At 49.2% G+C, this 21,249-nt stretch overlaps 2 protein-coding genes across 2 annotated transcripts in view; one reads left to right on the forward strand and one right to left on the reverse strand.

Moving 5' to 3' along the window:
• The first annotated feature begins 205 nt into the window (after positions 1–205).
• On the forward strand, positions 206–6,949 carry LYRM1 (LYR motif containing 1). Its single transcript, XM_060260601.1, has 3 exons — positions 206–456; positions 3,313–3,405; positions 6,593–6,949. Exons 1-3 carry the CDS (start codon positions 298–300, stop codon positions 6,707–6,709), a joined length of 369 nt encoding a protein of 122 aa, XP_060116584.1. The 5' UTR covers positions 206–297; the 3' UTR covers positions 6,710–6,949.
• Positions 6,950–20,601: 13,652 nt separating this feature from the next.
• DNAH3 (dynein axonemal heavy chain 3) overlaps positions 20,602–21,249 on the reverse strand; it is a 169,926-nt gene continuing 169,278 nt past the window's right edge. Inside the window, exon 61 of the mRNA XM_060261037.1 lies at positions 20,602–21,020. Within this exon, the coding sequence (XP_060117020.1) occupies positions 20,667–21,020 (354 nt within the window). The 3' untranslated portion in view covers positions 20,602–20,666. The remainder of the gene's footprint in view (positions 21,021–21,249) is intronic.

Raw genomic sequence — 21,249 nt, forward strand, 5'->3', positions numbered from 1 at the left:
TTGAAAATCAAATCTTAAGCATTTGCAGGTCAGAGACACATTTTTGTGTATTCTTGACTGCTTGGATCATGCGGCACGGAACTGAGCAGCTGGGTCCCTCCCTCCCTTTGGAGCACGAAAAGAAATATCCTCTAGAGTTGGCATGTAATTTTTTGCTCTTCTGGTTCTTTTCATGCTCACTAAGAGAGCCAATAAAATATTTGCGAATTAATTAAAGCATGTGTGAAAACATCCCATCTGTCTGGAAGCCTTTCTCCCCCACCCTGAATGTCTGTGGGTCTGTTCCTTTTTCTCTAGATGACGCTGGTCACGCGTCAGGAAGTTCTTGGACTTTACCGCAAGATATTCCGAATAGCCAAAAAATGGCACTCTGCATCCGGACAGATGGAAGAGACCACAAAAGAAAAACAGTATATTATAAATGAAGCTAAAACATTGTTCCAAAAGAATAAAAATGTAAGTGAGCATATTTCTGGCTGGCTGTGCTGTTGAAGAATGATAATATTTATGCATTAACATGGCATGAGAGTGGGTCCCTCCCGCACTTGCCAAGCCGCCTGGCTAAGAGGTTCCAAACAAAGCTTCAAAGGAATGACTGTCTGGGGTGGGGGTGGGGGTTCAGCAAATTTCCTGCTAAGCAACAGAAGCCTTCTTAACCATCTCACCAAACCTGTCTAGTTTAATGGCTACAAATATGCAACCAAAACAGAAGGCAAACAAGTTCAGTTTGTTTTGTTTAAGTGTTTACCTATTTATATTGAACTAGAAATAAGGCCCCTCATGAAGAAAAATACAACGGCCTCTAGAAAGAGATTCTGGATGAGTCCCCCCCCCATCCTTGCTGTCTTTCCACCTCCCAAATGGGAAATGGCATTCACCACCACCACCCCACCTCAAGGGGAGCTGATCACTGCCATCTGGAGAGCAGTTTTAATTCTGTGATCTCCAGCCCTCACCTGGAGATTGGCGGCAGTGGTCCCCCAGGAGGAAATGACTGGTTTGGAGGGTGGAGTGCATGGCATTGTATCTGAGGTCCCACCCCTCCTCAAAGACCACCCTCTTCATGCTCCGCTCTTCAAATCTCCAGAAGTTTCCTAACCTGGAGTTGGCAACTCTATCTCCTCCCCTTTATCTGCCCCTGTGACTTCAGCTTTCCATTGCCTCCCCCCTCCCTGCAGCTTCTACCCCAGAAAAATATAGTCTTTCTCCATAGTTGGGGGTGGGAAACCAAAGCAGCTTACATCATTCTCCTCTCCCCCCCCTTTGATCTGCACAACAACCCTGTGAGGTAGGTTAGGCTGAAAGACTGTGACTGGTCCAAAATCACCCAGTCAGGTTCTACAGCAAGAAGTTGGGTCTGGCAGACTCCACTCTGAAGCCCTAACTGCTATGCCCTCCTTAAACTTCCCCACAAATTCTCCAGTCTTGGGATTTCCATCAACCTGGAACTGGCAGCCCTAGTCAGGGCTGGCCTCAATGAGTTCTGCCTTAGAGGCTTTTAGTAATACCTTTCAGGGCCAATAATCTGTCTCTGATAACATTGTTGGTCTTAAACACAGGACTTCTTGCTTTCCTGCCCTCCCTCTCTCTCTGTATCTGGTCTGTCGCCAGGGGATGCCATTCCCCACCCACCCACGTCTCTGGCTGTTTCCCTTCCAGAAGAGGAGAGGGAGGAGCCCTCAGCCAATCGAGGGAAGGCTCTCTCTGGCTTTTTCCCTCCTCCTCCCTCAGCCAATCAAGGGAAGGGTTTCTTTCCCTCCTCTGCCCCCCACCCTCCAGCCTGTCTTGGGGTTGGAGGGTGGGGGTTGCTCTGCACTGAGATTGAGCAGCAGGCAGCTCAGCCAATGGGAGATTAGGTGAACCCGTGACCGGTCAGTCTGGAGAATTATATTATAGGAGAGATGCAGATCTGTGAAAGTTGCAGATCTTCTGTAATGAGCAGCACAGTCAGGCTTGCTGTGAGACCTAAACATCCTTAAGTTTTGAAAATAAATGTTTAGAATGAATTTAATGTACATCACATAGGACAGAGAACCTTCAGCAATATGTACTGTGGGGGGATAGGCTGAGAATAGGGAGCATTATGGAGTACATTTATTTTTGCAGGAGATCTAACATATAAGGAACAAATCTAACATATCAGTAAACAAATCACCAGCTTTTCACACTGGCAAAGTGGGAAGGCTCACATTCACAACATAAGAAAATGAAGAAGTGGTGGAAGGGGATCTTTGTACATCCAAGCTTTTGAAGGACAACTGTCCTCCCAGGTATTCATATCCTGGAGTGGGGGATGGGGGGACAAATCCCCTCCTGTTCCTTGTATATCCCTTACTAAAGGGGTGGCCAAACGGTGGCTCTCCAGATGTTTTTGCCTACAACTTCCATCAGCCCCAGCCATTGGCCATGCTGGCTGGGGCTAATGGGAGTTGTAAGCAAAAAACATCTGGAGAGCTACCGTTGGCCACCCCTGCCTTACTAGTTTGCTCAAAAGTCAAACCTGGAATTTCAGTGCTACCAGAGTCCCAGCCACATCGGTCAGGTACAAATATAGCTTGTTAATTAGAAGAAGAGACCGGTCTGAGCCAATTCAATAGTGATTCTTAATAATCTCAGCTGGTTCTGGGCATGACTCTCTCTTCTTCTGACATAAATGCTGAGCAACAATCTGGACAAAGTCAGGTCTGTGTCATATTTTACTATATTTTTCAACCCCACTAGTTTCAGTCATACTCTCACACATCTGTAGCCTCTATGCATATAAATCTTTTTTTGTCACTTCAGGAATACCCGAGGCCCCTATTGCTTCTGCAACTTTAGTCAGAAAAGGTTTAGCAAAGTGGCTTAGTAAGTAGTAGGATCTCCCAGCTGTGGCTTCAGGGCAACTGAGAGGAGAGGACACCTGGCAATACAGGAGGCACTGGGGAAGTCAGAGAGTGTCAGCACATGCCAGGGCACAGCTGGTGATGGGCTGGGCTCCCTTGCTTGACGTTAGCACCCCACAGCTGTGCCAGAGGCAACTAGTCAATCACCGCTCCAGCACAGTTATGACTGCAGCAGTGCCGTGGCCAAAATTTCCAGTGAGCTGCTTTGCGGGCCATCGCCACCTTTGTGGAGAAGATTCTTTGAATCAAGTTAGCCAATGCTAGCTAAGGTTGACCTATAAAGGATAATGAAGAAATGGGAGAGTGTTGCTGTGAAACTTTGAGTTGGGGAGGAGAGGGAGATAAGAAAGGAGGCTAGTTTGAACCCCAGGACTAAGACTTCCAGGTTTTGTTTGTAATTGCGCTTTTCCCTGTCCAATTTTACCAGATAACAGATCCTGAGCTGGTTAAGCAATGTATAGAAGAGTGCAAGGCAAGGATTGAGATGGGACTTCATTATCGCATCCCTTATCCAAGGCCGGTAAGCAGAAATTCTCCTGATAGGGATCTCCACTTTGGCATCTTCATGCCCTTACTCAGCAGAACTCTGGTACAGGCTAGACAGAAGCTGCTGAAGAGTACCGTTTGCTGTTCCCTCCTTTAATTAATTTGAAGTCCATGAGTCAGGGCTTGGTTGAATCAGAGCTATTGTTGCTAACCTTCAAAGCACCCTTCCGGAATCATTAACATAACACTTTCAGTAGTGCAGTTGCTTTTAGAGTCAGAATGTTTGTTCAATTACAGTATAGCATTAATTTCCAGATTTGCAGACATCAAAGGCCCTGAGTCATTCACAAATGCCTGCACACGTCCTTCTGCCAGAACGGTAGCGATTTCTCCGTTTGCCTGTCCCCGCAAAGTATTAAGTGTGGCTAGTCCACAGACCACAGCTCAAAACCACTTGCCACTCAAGATATTGTTGCAAAATAGGTGCTACGAACCTATAAGGCCACCTCACAGCTGTCTCAGTATTCAGCCTTTTTAGGGGTGGGGGGGGATGACATGATGGAAATGATTCATACTGCAATACAAGGAATGCATGAAGCTATAGACATGTGGGTTTTGAAGACGTTATGCATTATGTGCAGGATTGTGAAGCTAAGGACAAGTGTTAGTAGAAGACTCCATAGGTAAGAGAACTGCCCATCCAACTGGCCAAGAAATATGCAGTGGGACTCAAGGCCAGAATCCATCTCTTGCCTCCAAGTGAGCGCTCTGCTTCTGTGGCCTTTTGTGTGCTCTTCTTTGCTAGTTGTCTGGACACTGGGAGAAAAGCAGGGCTGTGGCTTAAGGACTTCCCCAGAATGGAAGAGACACAAATGGTGTGTCCCATTCAAGTGGGAGGCTGCTGCCTAGAGTGTCCTGGAGAAGAAGCAGGGCCCACCATACTCACAATCTATAGTCATCCAGGGAAGGAAAAATCAGAAGGACACATATCTTGTGCTGAGTTTTGAAGAAGAAGAAGATATTGGATTTATATCCCGCCCTCCACTCCGAAGAGTCTCAGAGCGGCTCACAATCTCCTTTACCTTCCTCCCCCACAACAAACACCCTGTGAGGTGGGTGGGGCTGGAGAGGGCTCTCACAACAGCTGCCCTTTCAAGGACAGAGCCTCATAATGGCTCACAATCTCCTTTACCTTCCTGCCCCACAACAGACACCCTGTGAGGTGGGTGGGACTGGAGAGGGCTCTCCCAGCAGCTGCCCTTTCAAGGACAACCTCTGCCAGAGCTATGGCTGACCCAAGGCCATTCCAGCAGCTGCAAGTGGAGGAGTGGGGAATCAAACCTGGTTCTCCCAGATAAGAGTCCATGCACTTAACCACTACACCAAACTGGCTCTCAGTTTGAAGGGAATGCCAGCAAGCAGGGAGACCCCAACATGGCGGGGGGACCCCAACATGGTGCCTGCTGACACCTTTTCTAGTACCTCTAACAGCAATGAAGAGTTTCTAGTACCTCTATGGCCATCTGACAGCAATGAAGATCCTGTGAATTTAGGGGGAGGTGTTTGTGAGTTTCCTGCATTGTGCAGGGGGTTGGACTAGATGACCCTGGAGGTCCCTTCCCACTCTGATTCTGGCAGGTGTTTTTAAGAAGTGAGTGAAGCCAAGTTGGATTGCTGCCCTACAGGGCTTTTGATTGGTGCCTGCAGATCTGATTGGCTGTGCAGATTATAATAATATTGCTTCAGTGGCAGCTGCCAACCGCACTGTTGGTTTTATTCCCTTTTCCGCTTCGAGCCAGTTTGGTGTAGTGGTGAAGTATGTGGACTCTTATCTGGGAGAACCGGGTTTGATTCCCCACTCCTCCACTTGCACCTGCTAGCATGGCCTTGGGTCAGCCACAGCTCTGGCAGAGGTTGTCCTTGAAAGGGCAGCTGCTGTGAGAGCCCTCTCAGCCCCACCCACCTCACAGGGTGTCTGTTGTGGGGGAGGAAGGTAAAGGAGATTGTGAGCCGCTCTGAGACTCTTCGGAGTGGAGGGCGGGATATAAATCCAATATCTTCTTCTTCTTCTCTTTCCTATACATTTTCAGAAATTACTCCTCTTGACCCCTGCACTTGGTCTTCTGTTTGTGTTTGTCCATGTCCACCTCCTATGGTGGTCATTTTGTGATTGTGCCAAAAGCCTGGGTACCCTTGAGTAAAAGAACAGTAGTCGGTGACCTATCTCACCACATTGTGAATTAGAAATGTAAAGGCATTTATGCGTTTAAAGTCCTTCAGGAATGATTTGTTGAGAATAACAATATATTTCTGGTCCACTCTCCTTCCACAGTAGAATCTGCCTCACACCCAGCACAAAACAGAGATTCTTTCTCTGTCCACAATTTAGATTTCTAAACGAAGAAGACCTGGGGATGGGGAAGTTGTGCACCAGAAGCAGACATTGTCTTTCATGGTGGTGCAAAGCTATGCCAACTGATTTTTGAAGGATTTTTGAAGAATCAGATCTCCAGGCACCAATCAAAAGCCCTGTAGGGCAGCAATCCAACTTGGCTTCACTCACTTCTTAAAAACACCTGCCAGAATCAGAGTTGGAAGGGACCTCCAGGGTCATCTAGTCCAACCCCCTGCACAATGCAGGAAACTCACAAACACCTCCCCCTAAACTCACAGGATCTTCATTGCTGTCAGATGGCCATAGAGGTACTAGAAACTCTTCATTGCTGTTAGAGGTACTAGAAAAGGTGTCAGCAGGCACCATGTTGGGGTCCCCCCGCCATGTTGGGGTCTCCCTGCTTGCTGGCATTCCCCCTGCCCTGCAGCAAGCTTTATAGCAGAGTGCCTCATGCCCAGCACCACAGGTTTAATGCAATAATGTCTGGCAGTGCCTGCTGCCTTCATGCAGTAGCAGGGGCTTTCTCAAGCAGTCAGGATGGAGTTCCTGCCGCAGACCAATTGAAAGAAGATGTGGTTTGTTACCTGCTTTCTCCTGGAATTTCTAGACTTTTTTTTTTAAAGATCCCAACAGTTGTAGAGATAGTATTGTGTTGTGAGAACGGCAGACGCTCCCCCTTGATGCGCAGCAAAGCAGGGGTCTGAATCTGCTTCCCAGGCACCCACATCTGTCCACTAGATTCTATTAACTGCCTGTGTTTTCAGAGTACTGCATTTACGGTGTCTCTTTTCTTGCTTTTTGCTCCTTGCCTGTTGGCTGCGCGTAGATTCATCTGCCTCCCATGGGCCTTGCACACCAGCAAGGCCGTGCGTTGAGACATCAGGAGAAGCTGAGGAAACTTTCCAAGCCTGTCTACTTGAAATCTCATGATGAAATTTCATAATCCAGCATGAGGCTGCTGCCTGTTGTCAGCCTGGACTGTCTGGCAAATGTATCCTGAGCCAACAAGCATCAATGAAACGGGAGTGGTTTGCACCCGCGGCCTTTTTTTCAGTGGTCAGGCACCCACCTGATTCTAAGAGGAGATGCGGGAAGGATCAGCTCAATCTGGCTTGTCTTTGTTGAGACGGATTCATCAATAAAAGTGAGAAGCTTTGTGGTCAGTAAGAGGTGAGATGAAAAACAGAGCTTGATATGTCTGATTGTTATAGATGAAAGCAGAGTTGGAAACAACTGGTGCTTGTACAGGGGGCCTTTCCTTTCCTATTGGTTTTTAACTTTGTACCACTTGGCATTCCAAACCCCACCAGCTATATGTGGGTCTGCTTACTGCACCTCATTCCTCGTCTGAAGAAGCTTACGTTCTGAATAAAACTAAGTTGGTCTTAAAGGTGCAATTGACTCCTATCTTGTTCTACTACTTCAGACCAACACGGCTGCCTATTTGGATCTGTTATAGATCACTGTGTGTGGTGAAGGTTACTGGCTACTGAGGCTTTCAGAAAGCCAGTGTGGTACAGTGGTTAGCATGTCAGATGAGGGCAAGTGAAGGAAAGGAAAGGTCCCCTGTGCAAGCACCATTTGTTTCTGACTCTGGGGTGATGTTGCTTTCACAACGTTTTCACGGCAGACTTTTTACGGGGTGGCTTGCCATTGCCTTCCCCAGTCATCTACACTTCCCCCCCAGCAAACTGGGTACTCATTTTACTGACCTCGGAAGGATGGAAGGCTGAGTCAACCTTGAGCCGGCTACCTGAAAACCCAGCTTCTACCGGAGATTGAACTCAGGTCATGAGCAGAGCTTAGGACTGCAGTACTGCAGCTTTAACACTCTGCACCACGGGGCTCTTGAGGGCAAGTGAAAGCCAGGTTCAAATCCCCATTTGTCAATGAAACTCACTGGATAACCTTTGTCCCAGGGCTCTTTCTCTGCCTCACCCACTTCACAGAATTGTGTGGATTATGCCACCCTGAGCTCCATGGAAGAAATGGATAAAAATGTAACAGATAGCTGGAGAGAAGAGCCAGCTTGGTATACTGGTTAAGAACAGCGGACTCTAATCTTGGAGAACCAGGTTCGATTCTCCACTCCTCCATATGAAGCCAGATGGGTGACCTTGGGTCAGTTATAGGCAGGCCTTGAATTCAGCAGGAGCTCACAGGAACACAGCTCCTAAACCTTTATGACAGTTGCCCCTCTTCCTCCCCACCTTGTCCATTGAATTGTAGGTTCAGCTGCACAACAAGCCCTGGATGAGCTCCACCACCTATTTTTCTACAAAACGACCCCTGGTTGCAGGGTGTGTTCACACACACACACCAAATAACGTGCTTTGCAGTTGGATTTTTAACTGTGTAAAAATAGCAAAATCAACTTGCAAACATTTGCTGTGTGAAAGCACTCATAGTTCTCTCAGTCCAAAAAAATAAACCTAGCTTATCACAAAAAAAGCTAGAGTTTCAAGATGCCAGATAATCTTCAGATCTCCTGCTATACTACACCCACTGCCATACAATAATTATTACTGTGGAGAGAAGATGGGGAAATGTTCTGAGCGTATTTGAATTCCAGGCATTCTTGCCATTTGTCACTCTGGGTTCCAGGACTGTCAAAAGCCATCATGTGTTGCAGAAGAAGTAAAGGTCATAATGTTTTGCTAAACCTTTTTGTTTCAAAGTATGTTTGAGCCTTGAGTGGTAGATGGGAAAGACCTCTACCATGACTAGCCTGTAAATGCTGCCCCCAGTTTCTCTCCTACATGTATTGACTCTCCCTGCTAGACAGCCACATTTGGGGGGGGGGACCACCTGCATGTGAAATTCAACACAGGAAGATCCAAACCATTCCGTTGTTTGCCCAGATAAAATCCAGGTATCAACCATGCAATGTGGACCTGGTGGTGGACTTGGAGGTGAGACAGGCATTTTTGGTGGGCAGGGAGGGAAGACCCAATTTCAGCCCCTTCACTACATTGTCTAGGGGAAGGATATCGGGCCATTCTGTCATTCCTGCTCCAGACTTCTCTTTTCACGTCGTTCTGAATTTCAAATACAATCCCCAACATGCTGCTCACAGCCAATGTCACATACATAAGGTTGCCAACTTCCAGTGGGGCCTGAAGATCTCCCAGAATTACAACAGAGGTCAGTTCCCCTGGAAAAACCAGCCGCTTTGGAGGGTGGTGCCTATGGCATTATACCTTGCAGAGGTCCCTCCCCAAGTCAGCTGAGAGTGCCCAGCTCTAAGGATACACCTGAACCCTCCTAAGCATCTGGAGGTCTCTTTCTCCAGACCAGACTACATTTGTTGCTGTGGTCCCAGGGACTGTGTACATATAGTTGGTAGTGCTGAGTAAAGCTTTTCTTAACTCTCCCTCTCTGGACCCATGCCGTTTCCCCCAATGAAAACAGACAAATGACCCCCACATGTTGCTTTAAGCCCCAGTAAGGGGGAGGGATAAAGACAAGCACAACACAGGTCCCTCACCAGGGCTTGGGGGTATTTTAATCAGGGAAATCTGTGGGGGAGAGTTAAACTTCTCTAACGCTCCAGTCCCACTTCCTGCTGCTTTTTAGAACCAGATCGTGTGCCTGGCGTTCCAGTCACAAACTTCCATTTGGCCCTCCTATATTCTGCCTTGCTTGGGGATGTCACCTTCACCTCCCACCCACCCCAGGGAATTATCCTGGTTGTAACTCTGGAGGCAGAACTTTATGTGAAATTCCTCACTTGGCCAAAACAGACCACTCCAATTGCTTCACGTTTCGCTCAAGGCACCATTTTTGTGACAACTCCATGACTGCCCGTCCAGTTTATTTCCTCAGCCTAACATGACAGACCTTCACTTAGGCATGTGGTGAGCATTTTTTTTAAAAAAAGATGGACAGGCTCGTTATGAAATGACTGAGCCACAGGCCCAGAATGCTGCTTCAGGATGTCACACACACACACACATGCCTGTTTTGCCACCTGCACATGCAATTGCTGTGTCTCAAGCATATTTGAATTTGAACAGGTCAAGTGTGCCTTGCCACCTCTGAACTAGCCCTTCAGCTTGCGGGGGTTGCTTTCACATAATCTTGCTGTGGGGAAAGCGTGCTCACTGCTGCATTCTGCTCTTGGAAGTGCCGGATAAGCCCCTCCTTCCTGTTTGCTGCAAGGGGCTGCCCACAGCAGCAACTGACTGGTCTTTATGACTATCACAGCTCCTGCCTCCCCTCTTCCTTGGGGCAGTTTTTCAAGTGATGGTGGTGTTGGTGGTTAAAAAAAATTGGTAAGGAAAAAGGGAGGAGAGAGAAGAAAAAGATGACCTGCCTGCTTAAAGTATGGACGGGTGATGAAGGAGGAGGAGGAGGAGGCCAACACTGGATTTGGAGCAAGTACAGGTTTCCATGATGAACACAGAGAAAACTGCTCTGCAGCAGAAAAACAAATAAGCACAGGGCCCCCTGTTGGTGGCCACAACTGTATGGACCTTAGACCAGTCATGAATTTCATACCTCACACTTCAATACAAAGCCACAACTCCGCTAATCTACAAGTGGGTGCACTGCAAGACGTGCTGTCCTGTTGTTAATGGCAGGAGCAAGCTGCAGGACAGACTTGCCTCCAGCTAACTTGGCAAACCACACAGGGCAAACAAAGCCCCTTTGCAGGAAGGCCTGTGGAAGGAGCAGAGGCTGTCTGGGGAAGGTGCTGTGTACGTGGCACCTTCTGCAGGTGGTCTCTGCTTCTTCGGACAGCATGGCAACAAGTACTAAGAAGACTTCATCCATCCTTTCAAAGAGTGGCACAGAATACCTGTTAAGACACCATTGTAAGCGCCAACCTGTTTCTTGTATGGTCTTTGCAAAATCAGGTAAGGGACTTGGGCATTCTTTCCAAGGACCACATCTTGATCTTGGTACCACTGAGTCACCGCATTTGTCATCCTATATTAGGCCATTCTGTTGGTGAAGGTGTATCTGCAGGGCGCAGCACAGTGGCCAAAAGAAACAGCGGTGGTTTCGAAGGGCCACAGTTCAAAGATGGCATCTGACACAAATTTGTTATGTTACTGTGGGCAAGCCACACTCCCTTCTCAGACCCCCAGTGTGATGCAGTGGTGCGAGAAGAGAACCTGGAATATCTGGGTTCAAAACCTCATGTGGCCATGAAACTTATTGGTGACCTTGGGCCAGTCATTCTGTCTCAGCCTAACCTACTTTTTTAATGAAGCCTAAACAGGAGAGGAGAACTATAATCACCCCTTGAGCTCCGTGGTACAAATGCAGGATAAAGATACCAGATTTTACTTGCTTACCTTATAGGACTTAAAAAACAAAGTGCTTTACATGTGAGTGCCTGCAATAATCACTTGGGGGGAGGGGAGAAATCAGTGGGGGAGACTCATGGGGGGAATCCCTTATCCCACCCATCCCCCAACCTGGCCCAGATCCAGACCCCACAACCATGAAGCCCAGCATCCTCCTAGACCTCAGCCAGGTCCAGCGCAGCTGCCAGCTTCCTCCTCCACCACGGTCAGGCTGAAGTTGCTGCAGCTATCTTTTAATGCTTTGGCCATGTCCAGAGCATCTACCCATATCCACTGCTGGGCTGGGCTGGAGCACCTCCATTCTGATCTTGTAAGAGCATTGTCTGCACATGCACAGACTATGCAAAGGTAGCATCCAGGTGGCTCCTGATCCACAGATTTAGGTATCCACAGATGGGGGCCACACATTGCTATTAGTACACACATCAGTATATTGGCCTGAATCAGAAACACTTTGTTGATTTCCCTCTCCCGCTGCAGCTCCCCATCCCCCATTGCTATCCACATACTGTGCCTTGCTGTCCCTCAAACCTGAGACAAAACTGAGGGGAGGAGCAAGCTGCTAAGGGAAAGGGTTTTGATTCCGTGAGCACCATGTAAATCGGATCCAAGTCGTTATGCTTCAACCACATTTGGCACTGCAGAGTTTATTTAAATCCCCACCTTTGAGTTCAGAGGATGAATAAACTACATTCTTTCAAAATCTGCAAAATAAGCAAGACAGGTGAGCTGATGTGTCATTGCATGTCCTAATGAGCTGAGTTATGGTTATGGCACAAGATCAGGGTGGAGCATCCAACGACTTACTAGGAGGGTCTCTCCTGAACACTCCAGGATTAAGGCCACCTCCAGAACAGTTGACTTCCAGTAAAATGTAACTTCCATACTTATCCTTCTGTTTTCTTCCAATTCTGTACACTGTATGAAGGTTTTACAAATATACTGCTCTTTGAAAATAGAAAGTTGCTGCAAGTACCAGTACAATCTTTTGCAAAACAGTGTTGAGCTCTTTCCACAAAAGGCTCAACGGAAACAGAAGACAATTTTTCACACAGTTTAATTAAAGCTTCAGCATTGCAGGCTGGAAAGCCTAACCCAACAAGGGTGTGTCTAGGAGTGCCTGAAAACAGGAGGTGGTGTGTTTGTGTGTGTTTCCCCCCTTCTGGCAGGGCAAGCACTGTTCCCCCCTTCCTTTTCAGCTGTACATGCCTCCACTTCAAGTCTCTTCTCCTGTGCTCCTGTGCTGCTTTTTATAAAATGTCTTAAGTGCTGCTTATCTATATGTGCAAATAGTTCCTATGAAGTCCACATTTTTTAAAGCTGCAGATTGGATTTAAAGTTGTCAAAGTCAACAGCCAAACAGTGCTGGCAGGTTTCTGCTTTGAACCTGCTGAACTGGTTTTCCTTTAACTCAGCCCTGGTAGAACAACCGGTACACCCTCCAACAGCCTGGTGAATGCTGTTTTTTGGTATATCTGAATGCACCTTGGGAAAGGGCTGTGGAGCTAGAATCAGCAGCTTTCCTATTCAGATCCTTAGTCCAAGATGGCCAAGTTGTAGATACGATCAACTGGACTTCTGAGCCAGGAGAGAAAGAAAGATCTTAATAATCCCATTCACCACTCCCACCCCCATTTCTTTCTCTCTGTCAGAAAGAAATGCCATTTGACTCCACTAGTTCTACGTATTGTTTTCCAATCAAGCTGTGCCTTCATCCTCCCCAACTGCTGGCTTCTTCTCTGATGAGACCCTCAACCCCAGGAATTCCTCATCTAGGCCAGTGGTCTTCAGCCCTTCCACACCTGGGACCAGATGAGCATGAGACCCCATGAGTTGCAAACATAAGAGAAACCATGTTGGATCAGGCCAATGGCCCATCCAGTCCAGCACTCTGTGTCACATAAGAACATAAGAGAAGCCATGTTGGATCAGGCCAATGGCCCGTCCAGTCCAACACTCTGTGTCACATAAGAACATAAGAGAAGCCATGTTGGATCAGGCCAATGGCCCATCCAGTCCAGCACTCTGTGTCACATAAAAACGGAAGAGAAGCCATGTTTGATCAGGCCAATGGCCCATCCAGTCCAACACTCTGTGTCACATAAGAATATAAGAGAAGCCATGTTGGATCAGGCCAATGGCCCATCCAGTCCAGCACTCTGTGTCACATAAAAACGGAAGAGAAGCCATGTTGGATCAGGCCAATGGCCCATCCAGTCCAACACTCTGTGTCACATAAGAACATAAGAGAAGCCATGTTGGAGCAGGCCAATGGCACATCCAGTCCAACACTCTGTGTCACACAAGAGAAGCCATGTTGGATCAGGCCAATGGCCCATCCTGTTCAACACTCTGTGTCACATAAGAACATAAGAGAAACCATGTTGGATCAGGCCAATGGCCCATCCAGTCCAGCACTCTGTGTCACATAAAAACGGAAGAGAAGCCATGTTGGATCAGGCCAATGGCCCATCCAGTCCAACACTCTGTGTCACATAAGAACATAAGAGAAGCCATGTTGGAGCAGGCCAATGGCCCATCCAGTCCAACATTCTGTGTCACACAAGAGAAGCCATGTTGGATCAGGCCAATGGCCCATCCTGTTCAACACTCTGTGTCACATAAGAACATAAGAGAAGCCATTTTGGATCAGGTCAATGGCCCATCCAGTCCAACACTCTGTGTCACATAAGAACATAAGAGAAGCCATGTTCGATCAGGCCAATGGCCCATCCAGTCCAACACTCTGTGTCACATAAGAACATAAGAGAAGCCATGTTCGATCAGGCCAATGGCCCATCCAGTCCAACACTCTGTGTCACATAAGAACATAAGATAAGCCATGTTGGATCAGGCCAATGGCCCCTCCAGCCCAACACTCTGTGTCACATAAGAACATAAGAGAAGCCATGTTGGATCAGGCCAATGGCCCATCCAGTCCAACACTCTGTGTTACATAAGAACATAAGAGAAGCCATGTTGGATCAGGCCAATGGCCCATCCAGTCCAACACTAGAAGAGAAGCCATGCTGGATCAGGCCAATGGCCCATCCAGTCCAACATTCTGTGTCACATAAGAGAAGCCATGTTGGATCAGGCCAATGGCCCATCCTGTTCAACAGATGAGGGGATCAGGTATAGTGGGCTGAAATACATGCAGTTTGTTGATTAAGAGGGCAAACTGACTGTGATCACATGGTAAAACAGTGTGGCTTGGCCATTTGGTCTGGATAGCCAGAAAAGGTAATAAAGTTTCCTGCCAGTTGGTGTTTCTGCAAATCTAGGTAAATCACAAAAGGACTTGTCCTTTTGTGATTTACCTAGATTTGCAGAAACAAATAAAACTTGGTTGGTCTTAAAGGTGAAACTTGACTCCTGCTTTGTTCAACTGCTTCAGACCAACACGGCTGCCCGCTTGGATCTACCCTGAGGTAGATGGAGCTGCAAGAGCTCTTACAGCAGCTGTTCTTTCAAGGACAACTCCTACGAGAGCTATGGCTGACCCAAGGCCATTCCAGCAGCTGCAAGTGGAGGAGTGGGGGATCAAACCCGGTTCTCCCAGATAAGAGTCCATGCACTTAACCACTATCCCAACTGGCAGGGCTTCTAGTGTCCCAGCTCCACTAATGGACCTCTTGATGGCACCTGGGTTTTTTTTTGCCACTGTGAGACAGAGTGTTGATCTGGATAGGCCATTGGCCTGATCCAACATGGCTTCTCTTATGTTCTTATGTGACACAGTGTTGGACTGGATGGGCCATTGGCCTGATCCAACATGGCTTCTCTTATGTTCTTATGCTTCTGGCCATGTTCCCTAGCAGAAGGTCCTTGGAAAACTCTGTACAAAAAACAACTCTGTAGGGGGTCCCAACCAGTGTTCCCACGAAGCTGAGTTAGTGCAAATTAGCTCATAGTTTTTTAGTCTCCAGCTCACACATTTCTGTCTTTGCACAGGAAAAATGGCCCCAGAGCAAACTCATACACACAGTAGCTCATTACTTTAATGCCAGTAGCTCACAAAGCAGAATTTTCTTCATAAGCTCCACAGCTTAGAGGGATCATTGGTCCCAACCCAGCGTCCTGCCATTGGATCCAGACTTCTGCAAAGCCTTCTTGGCTCGCTTTCCATCCCAACATGAACAGGTGCGCTGAATGGTAAGTAGCAAGCTGCTGGTGTCACTAAGTGTATGATGTCTTGATGCTGCTACACCATTACAAGTTTGCAGCTGGGTTTTTCAACTCGAGCACCTGGGAGCACCTGAGAGACCAACAAGATTTCCAGGGTGTCAGCTGCCAAGAGTCAAAGCTCCTTTTGTCAGACATGTCTGATGAAGGGAGTTTGAATTTCAAAAGTTTATGCTTGGATGTTATGTATGTAGACTCAAGGAAAGACTTCGGATGTTTCCACCTGGCTCATTGGAGCCATACAGACTGAGCTTGGGGACTTGGTGCCTCATGTCTTCGCTCTGAAAGTTCTTTCTGGAGCCTGCTTCGAACTCTTGAGATGGGAGGAGGAGAGCTCGGAGGAGATTGATCGTCAACAGCTGACACTGGTGCCTGGAGAGTGATTGATGGGCCAGCTGCTGTTTGTTCAGCTGAGGAACTGGCTGGCAACTCTTCCAGGTCTGTTAACCCTTCCAGCTCCTCCTCATCAGGGCTCATGACACTTGGGAACAAAGGGCTGCAGGATTCAAATCCCTGCAGCCCAGGACCAATCACAAGCCCCCACCGGTTTGAATGACCCAATAACGTGCTTGTGCGGGAACCCAGAGATGTATATAAGTTTGGCCCATGGGCCCCAACACCAGTCTTGTAATGTGACTTTATACTATGTCACTCCTATGAAAGGGCTTGTTATCACTTACTCTGAGACTCTGCCATGGATAGAACCCACTATATTATAGTGGTGATGAAGGTGGGATCCGGATGAGCGAGGTCCAGGGCACCCCGGCACTGCCAAGCGCATCGAGCTCCAGCACCACCACGCAACAGGCACCGCTGCCTAGCCCGATTATGGCCGCGGCATCCGGATCACAAAACTCCATTCCAGAGTTCAACATGGCACACAGCCCGAGGCCTGGGAAGCCTAGGTCAAAAGACTCAAGTACCACCTCGTGGCACAGCAGATCAAGGATGATAAACCCGAAATCAAGAAGGCCATCCTGCTGAGCAACTGCAGCATTGCCACGCTACAGCTAGTGGAGGGCCTGGTCATGCCAGAGACACTTGAGGCGTCTTCCTTCGACAAGATCATCGAGGTGCTGACCAGCCATTTCATCCCGAAGCCTACTCTCCTCACCTGGAAGCTACAGTTCCTCGACAGCTTCCAGGAGCCGAACAAGACCGTAGTGACCTTCCTAGCTCGTCTGCGAGACCTGGGTAGGAAGGCAGAGTATGGTACACAATTGGAAGAGACCCTGCTTATGAAGTTCATTCATGGCCGCAGGGACGTGAAGGCACATTGGAAAATCACAATGGAATCAAAGCCGACCTTGGAGAAGGCCCTACAAATAGCCACCACCGCTGAGGATGTGCACAAGGAGAAGGCCCATTGCCTGGGAACCAGCGCTCACCAGCTGCGAATCGCAGAATCGGACGACTCAGACAGGGATGACGCCCTCAAGCTGCACCAGGCGGGCCAACAAAAGCCACAGAATCGACCACCCCCAAGACCTGCGCCAGCTGTGGGGAGCCACACAAGCAAGTTCAGGAGCACGACCTGCCATACATGCGGAAAGGCCAGGCACATAGCTCAGGCGTGCCAGTCAGTGGCGCTGCACCAAGGAGAACTTCCTCGCCAACAGAACAGCTGCCACCACAAGGTCGCACTAGTAGAAGACATCCAGGTACTCACCACTTCGGGGACCCAGGTATGCCAGTTGCCCCCTCCCTCCCCAGATAAATATTACGTGGCTGTGTTCAGGGAAGGCAAGCCCTGCAAAATGGAGGTAGACTCTGGGGTGGGCCAGACGGTCATTTCAGCTCTCACATTCAGGGAGATGTGCCCCGGGGGGGAAGCCCAGCTACAACCAACCTCATTCATAGTCTGGGACTTTCAGAAGCAGGAAGTTGCAGTCTTGGGAGTGGGTCTGGTCCACATTAGGTACGGAAAGTTCAAGGGCAAGCTCCCCCTCATCATGGTGGAGGGCGATCTGTGCCGCCTTCTAGGTCAGTCCTGGTTCCAGGCCCTGGGCATCCAAGTGATGGGAATCCATTACACCCCTATTCAAAGAGATTTTCAAAAGGTGTGCGAAGAGTTCCCTGCTGTTTTCGATGGGACTGGGGACATACACCGGGGCCACAATAATATTACAACTGGACCCCAATGTGCAGCCTATACAGCTAATGGTCAGGCGTGTGCCACTAGCTCTTAGGCCCAAGATCGAAGAGGAGCTCGACCGCCTCGTGGCTCAAGGGGTTCTGGAACCAGTCACTAATGCAAAGTGGGAAACTCCCATAGTAACCCCGATCAAACCCAATGGCAGCGTACGCATCTGCGCAGACTACAAATGTATGATGAATAAGGCGTTGCAAGGCCATGCATACCCCGTCCTGGTGGTGAGCCACGTGTTAGCATCCTTAGCGGGAGCAAAAAATTTTGGGAAATTAGATTTGGTGCAGGTGTACCAACAGCTCCCTGTGGACGGCAGAAGCTCAAACCATCGTGACATACTGGCTCCCACCAACAAGACAGAACTACAGTCATTCTTGGGAATTCTGAATTTCTACCATGCCTTCCTTCCCCACAAGGTGATGGTAGCAGAGCCCTTACACAGACTTCTGGACAAAAGGGCACCATGGGTTTGGGGTCGTTGGCAAGCCGCTGCTTTCCAGGCAGTAAAAGACATTTTAACTTCAAACAGCTTGCTGGCGCACTTCGACAAGTGGCTACCTGTCATACTCGTGTGTGACACCTCGCCTCACGGGGTCTGCGCCGTGTTGGCCCACAGACCGCTGGATGGTCGCGAGGTTCTGGTAGCATATTATTCCAGGACCTTACAGAAACCAGAGTGAAAGTATGCTCAGATAGACAGAGGGCCTGGCTATCATGGCAGGGGTAAAAAAAAATCCACAATTACCTCTACGGTCAGCCATTTACTATCTTGACAGACCACAAGCCCCTGCTGGGCCTGTCCGCCCCCGACCGACAAATGCCCCAAATGCTTTCACCACGGGTGTTGAGGTGGTCCATCTTCCTGGCGGGTTATCAGTATGCCCAGGGAAAGTGATGGGTCACACTGATGCTCTGAGCTGCCTGCCACTGCCCTCCATGGCCCCAGCGTTCCAGATCATGTCAATGGACCGCCCAGTGCATGCAAAGGACATTGCCGCTGCTCTTCCAAGGACAAAACCCTCTCCCGAGTTCTGGACTGGGTGTGGAGGGGGTGGTCAGAAGGACCGGAGGGCTCGGAATTCTCGGTGTTTGCGTCCCGCCGGGATGAACTGTCTGTGCATAAAGGGTGCCTGTTATGGGGAAGTAGGGTGGTGGTGCCCCCGGTACTGTGGCAGCGCTGCACGAAACCCATCCGGGGATTGTACGCATGAAGGCGCTGGCCCACAGCTATGTATGGTGGCCAGGAATTGATGATGCCATTGAATCCTGGGTGGCCTGATGTCAGCCATAACAGGAGACCTGTCCGGCGCCCCAGCCCAACAGTGGGAGTCCACTCGCAACCCCTGGTCTCGCCTACACTTCGACTTCGCGGGGCCCTTCCAAGGGCATATATTCTTCCTCATTGTGGACTCCTACTCCAAATGGCTAGAGGTAGTGCCAATAGCCTCCACCTTCTCGGTTGGCATTAGGGGCGCTCTGCAGGGTTTTCGCCACACAGGGCCTCCCAGATATGTTGGTATCTGATAATGAGACGGTATTCACCTTGGCTGAGTTTCAGGATTTCTGTGGCTGGAACTTAATAAAACACATAAGGTCGGCCTCCTTTCACCCAGCCACAAATGGCCAAGCGTAAAGAATGGTGCGAGCTATGAAGGAAACGCTCCGTCGCATCATACATGGGGAGTGGGAAACGTGCCTCGCTGAGTGCCTCCTGGTGCAACACTCCACCCCCAGTACGGTCACTGGCTGCAGCCCAGCAGAGCTTCTCACGGGCCGGTGGCTGACAACCCTCCTGGAGTGCATGCACCCGGACCACGTGCCCGCCCTGCAAGAGGTGCCAGAGGCAGTCTGGGCACCCCGGGGGTTCGACACAGGGGACTTAGTGTTTGCCAAAAACTTCCGGGGGGGGGGGGGCAGCATAGATACCAGCACGAGTATCTCAAGTACTAGGGGCCATCATGTACGAAGTCATCTCAGAGGGGGGATTCACAATAAGGCGACACATTGACCAATTACGCGCATGAGAGGCGCCCAGGGGAAAGACGAGGACGAGAACGCAACCACCCTGGCGCCTGCTCTAGGCGAAACAACCCATGAGCCAGAGGAAGCAGAAGAGCCAGCAGTGACACCCGTGCCAGAACCAGCAGAACAGACGGGACCACCATCAGCACCAGAGACCTCGGAGGACCCAGTCCAGCCGGAGGATTTCCCTTCAGCACCAGGACCTCTGCCAGTGACGCCTGAAGCAAAAACTGCATTGCCGCCAACTCCAGTGCTCAGGCGGTCAACGCGAAAGCGCCACAAGCCCGCGTACCTTAAAGACTATGTTCACTAGGGGCTTACGAACTAAGGGGGAGGGATGTTATGTATGTGGACTCAACTTCGGATGTTTCTGCCTGGCTCACTGGAGCCATATGGACTGAGCTTGGGAACTTGGGGACAAAGGGCTGCAGGATTCAAATCCCTGCAGCCGAGGACCAATCACAAGCCCCCACCAGTTTGAATGACCCAATAACGTGCTTGCGTGGGAACGCAGAGATGTATATAAGTTCGGCCCATGGGCCCCAACTCCAGTCTTGTAATGTGACCTTCTACTATGTCACTCCTATTAAAAGAGCTTGTTATCACTCACTCTGAGACTCTGCCCTGCATAGAACCCACTATATTATAGAAATCTTGTTTGTCTCTTGAGTGCTCTTGGGCTCAGATCTAACTGTTCTACTGCAGACCAGGCCAAGTGCCCTTTGAAACTCTCTGCATGGATTTTCGAGTGAGGGAGCCCCCTCCCTAAACAGCAACCCCATTCCCTCTGAAAGCAGGGTGGACTGGGCACTTTGGGGGTGAGGGCAGCAGGCAGAGAGCAAGGAAGAAGTTACCTGAGAGCAGACAGATGCTGAGGGGAGTCCTGAAGGGGCTGTAAAGAAAGGGAATGAGACAGCAGAAAGGGCAGGAAGCCAGAAGAGCAGTCAAACAAAATAACAGAGCAAGGAATCCAGTATGAAGGGATCCAGTGGCAATCCCTTTGGCTGAGAGCGAGGAGATCACTTGGGAGTGCGGCCATTAATCAGAACTTGGCAGGAGGGACCTAACTGAGGGCAAGATGCTTGAAAAACTAAAAGGGAAACAAATGGTTTGATAACAAGTCTAAAGAGGCTACTGTGGGGGGGAAGGGAGAAAGAGTGCTGGTTTCAAAAAGCAAAAAGATATCTCTTTTAATGGCGATGTGCCAGCACAGGGCAGCCTAAATAGAATCAGTCATCCAGCTGACAAAGTGCTGCTACTCCCCGATTGATCCAGTGCTTCTGGGGAAGGTCAGAAGGAATCTCAATGGAGAGGACGTAATTGGTGGAGTGCCCCGTGGTGGATAAGGTGCCTCTCCGGGCACTGGTTTTGTAGACGGGGCATGTGTATATCCCTGAGTGCAAGAAGGCTGCGCTCTCTCCAGGTTTCAGCCAAATGATGGGCAGAGAATCATAAAGGATTTTGGGGTAAGACTCGCCGATCTTCATGGTTTCCCGATCCCACCGGGCCCCTTCCAGGAAAAGCCCCTTAATGTAGGCGCCATCTTCAGGCAAAGCCTCCATGCTATGCTCCTGCCTGGTCACCTAAATTGAGCAAAGAAGAAGACATGGCGGGTGTTAAAAGGCCATCTCAATCCCCATGGCAGGAACTGATCACTCGGCATTCTTCATCACGTAAAAAAAAAACCTCCATCAAGGAAACTTAAATGATCTCTTTCAGGCAAGTTCTCCAGTACCTCCACACCATCCTTTGTTGTCATCTGTATACCATTTGGTAAAGAAGAAGATATTGGATATATATCCCGCCCTCCAC

This window comes from Heteronotia binoei, chromosome 20 (assembly GCF_032191835.1).
Source record: "Heteronotia binoei isolate CCM8104 ecotype False Entrance Well chromosome 20, APGP_CSIRO_Hbin_v1, whole genome shotgun sequence".
Lineage (NCBI taxonomy): Eukaryota > Metazoa > Chordata > Lepidosauria > Squamata > Gekkonidae > Heteronotia > Heteronotia binoei.

Coding starts and splice junctions, on each gene's coding strand:
- LYRM1 (XM_060260601.1), top strand. CDS start 298: ATGACGCTGGTCACGCGTCAGGAAGTTCTTGGACTTTACCGCAAGATA. Junction 457..3,312: donor TGTTCCAAAAGAATAAAAAT/GTAAGTGAGCAT, acceptor CAATTTTACCAG/ATAACAGATCCTGAGCTGGT. Junction 3,406..6,592: donor GCATCCCTTATCCAAGGCCG/GTAAGCAGAAAT, acceptor GGCTGCGCGTAG/ATTCATCTGCCTCCCATGGG.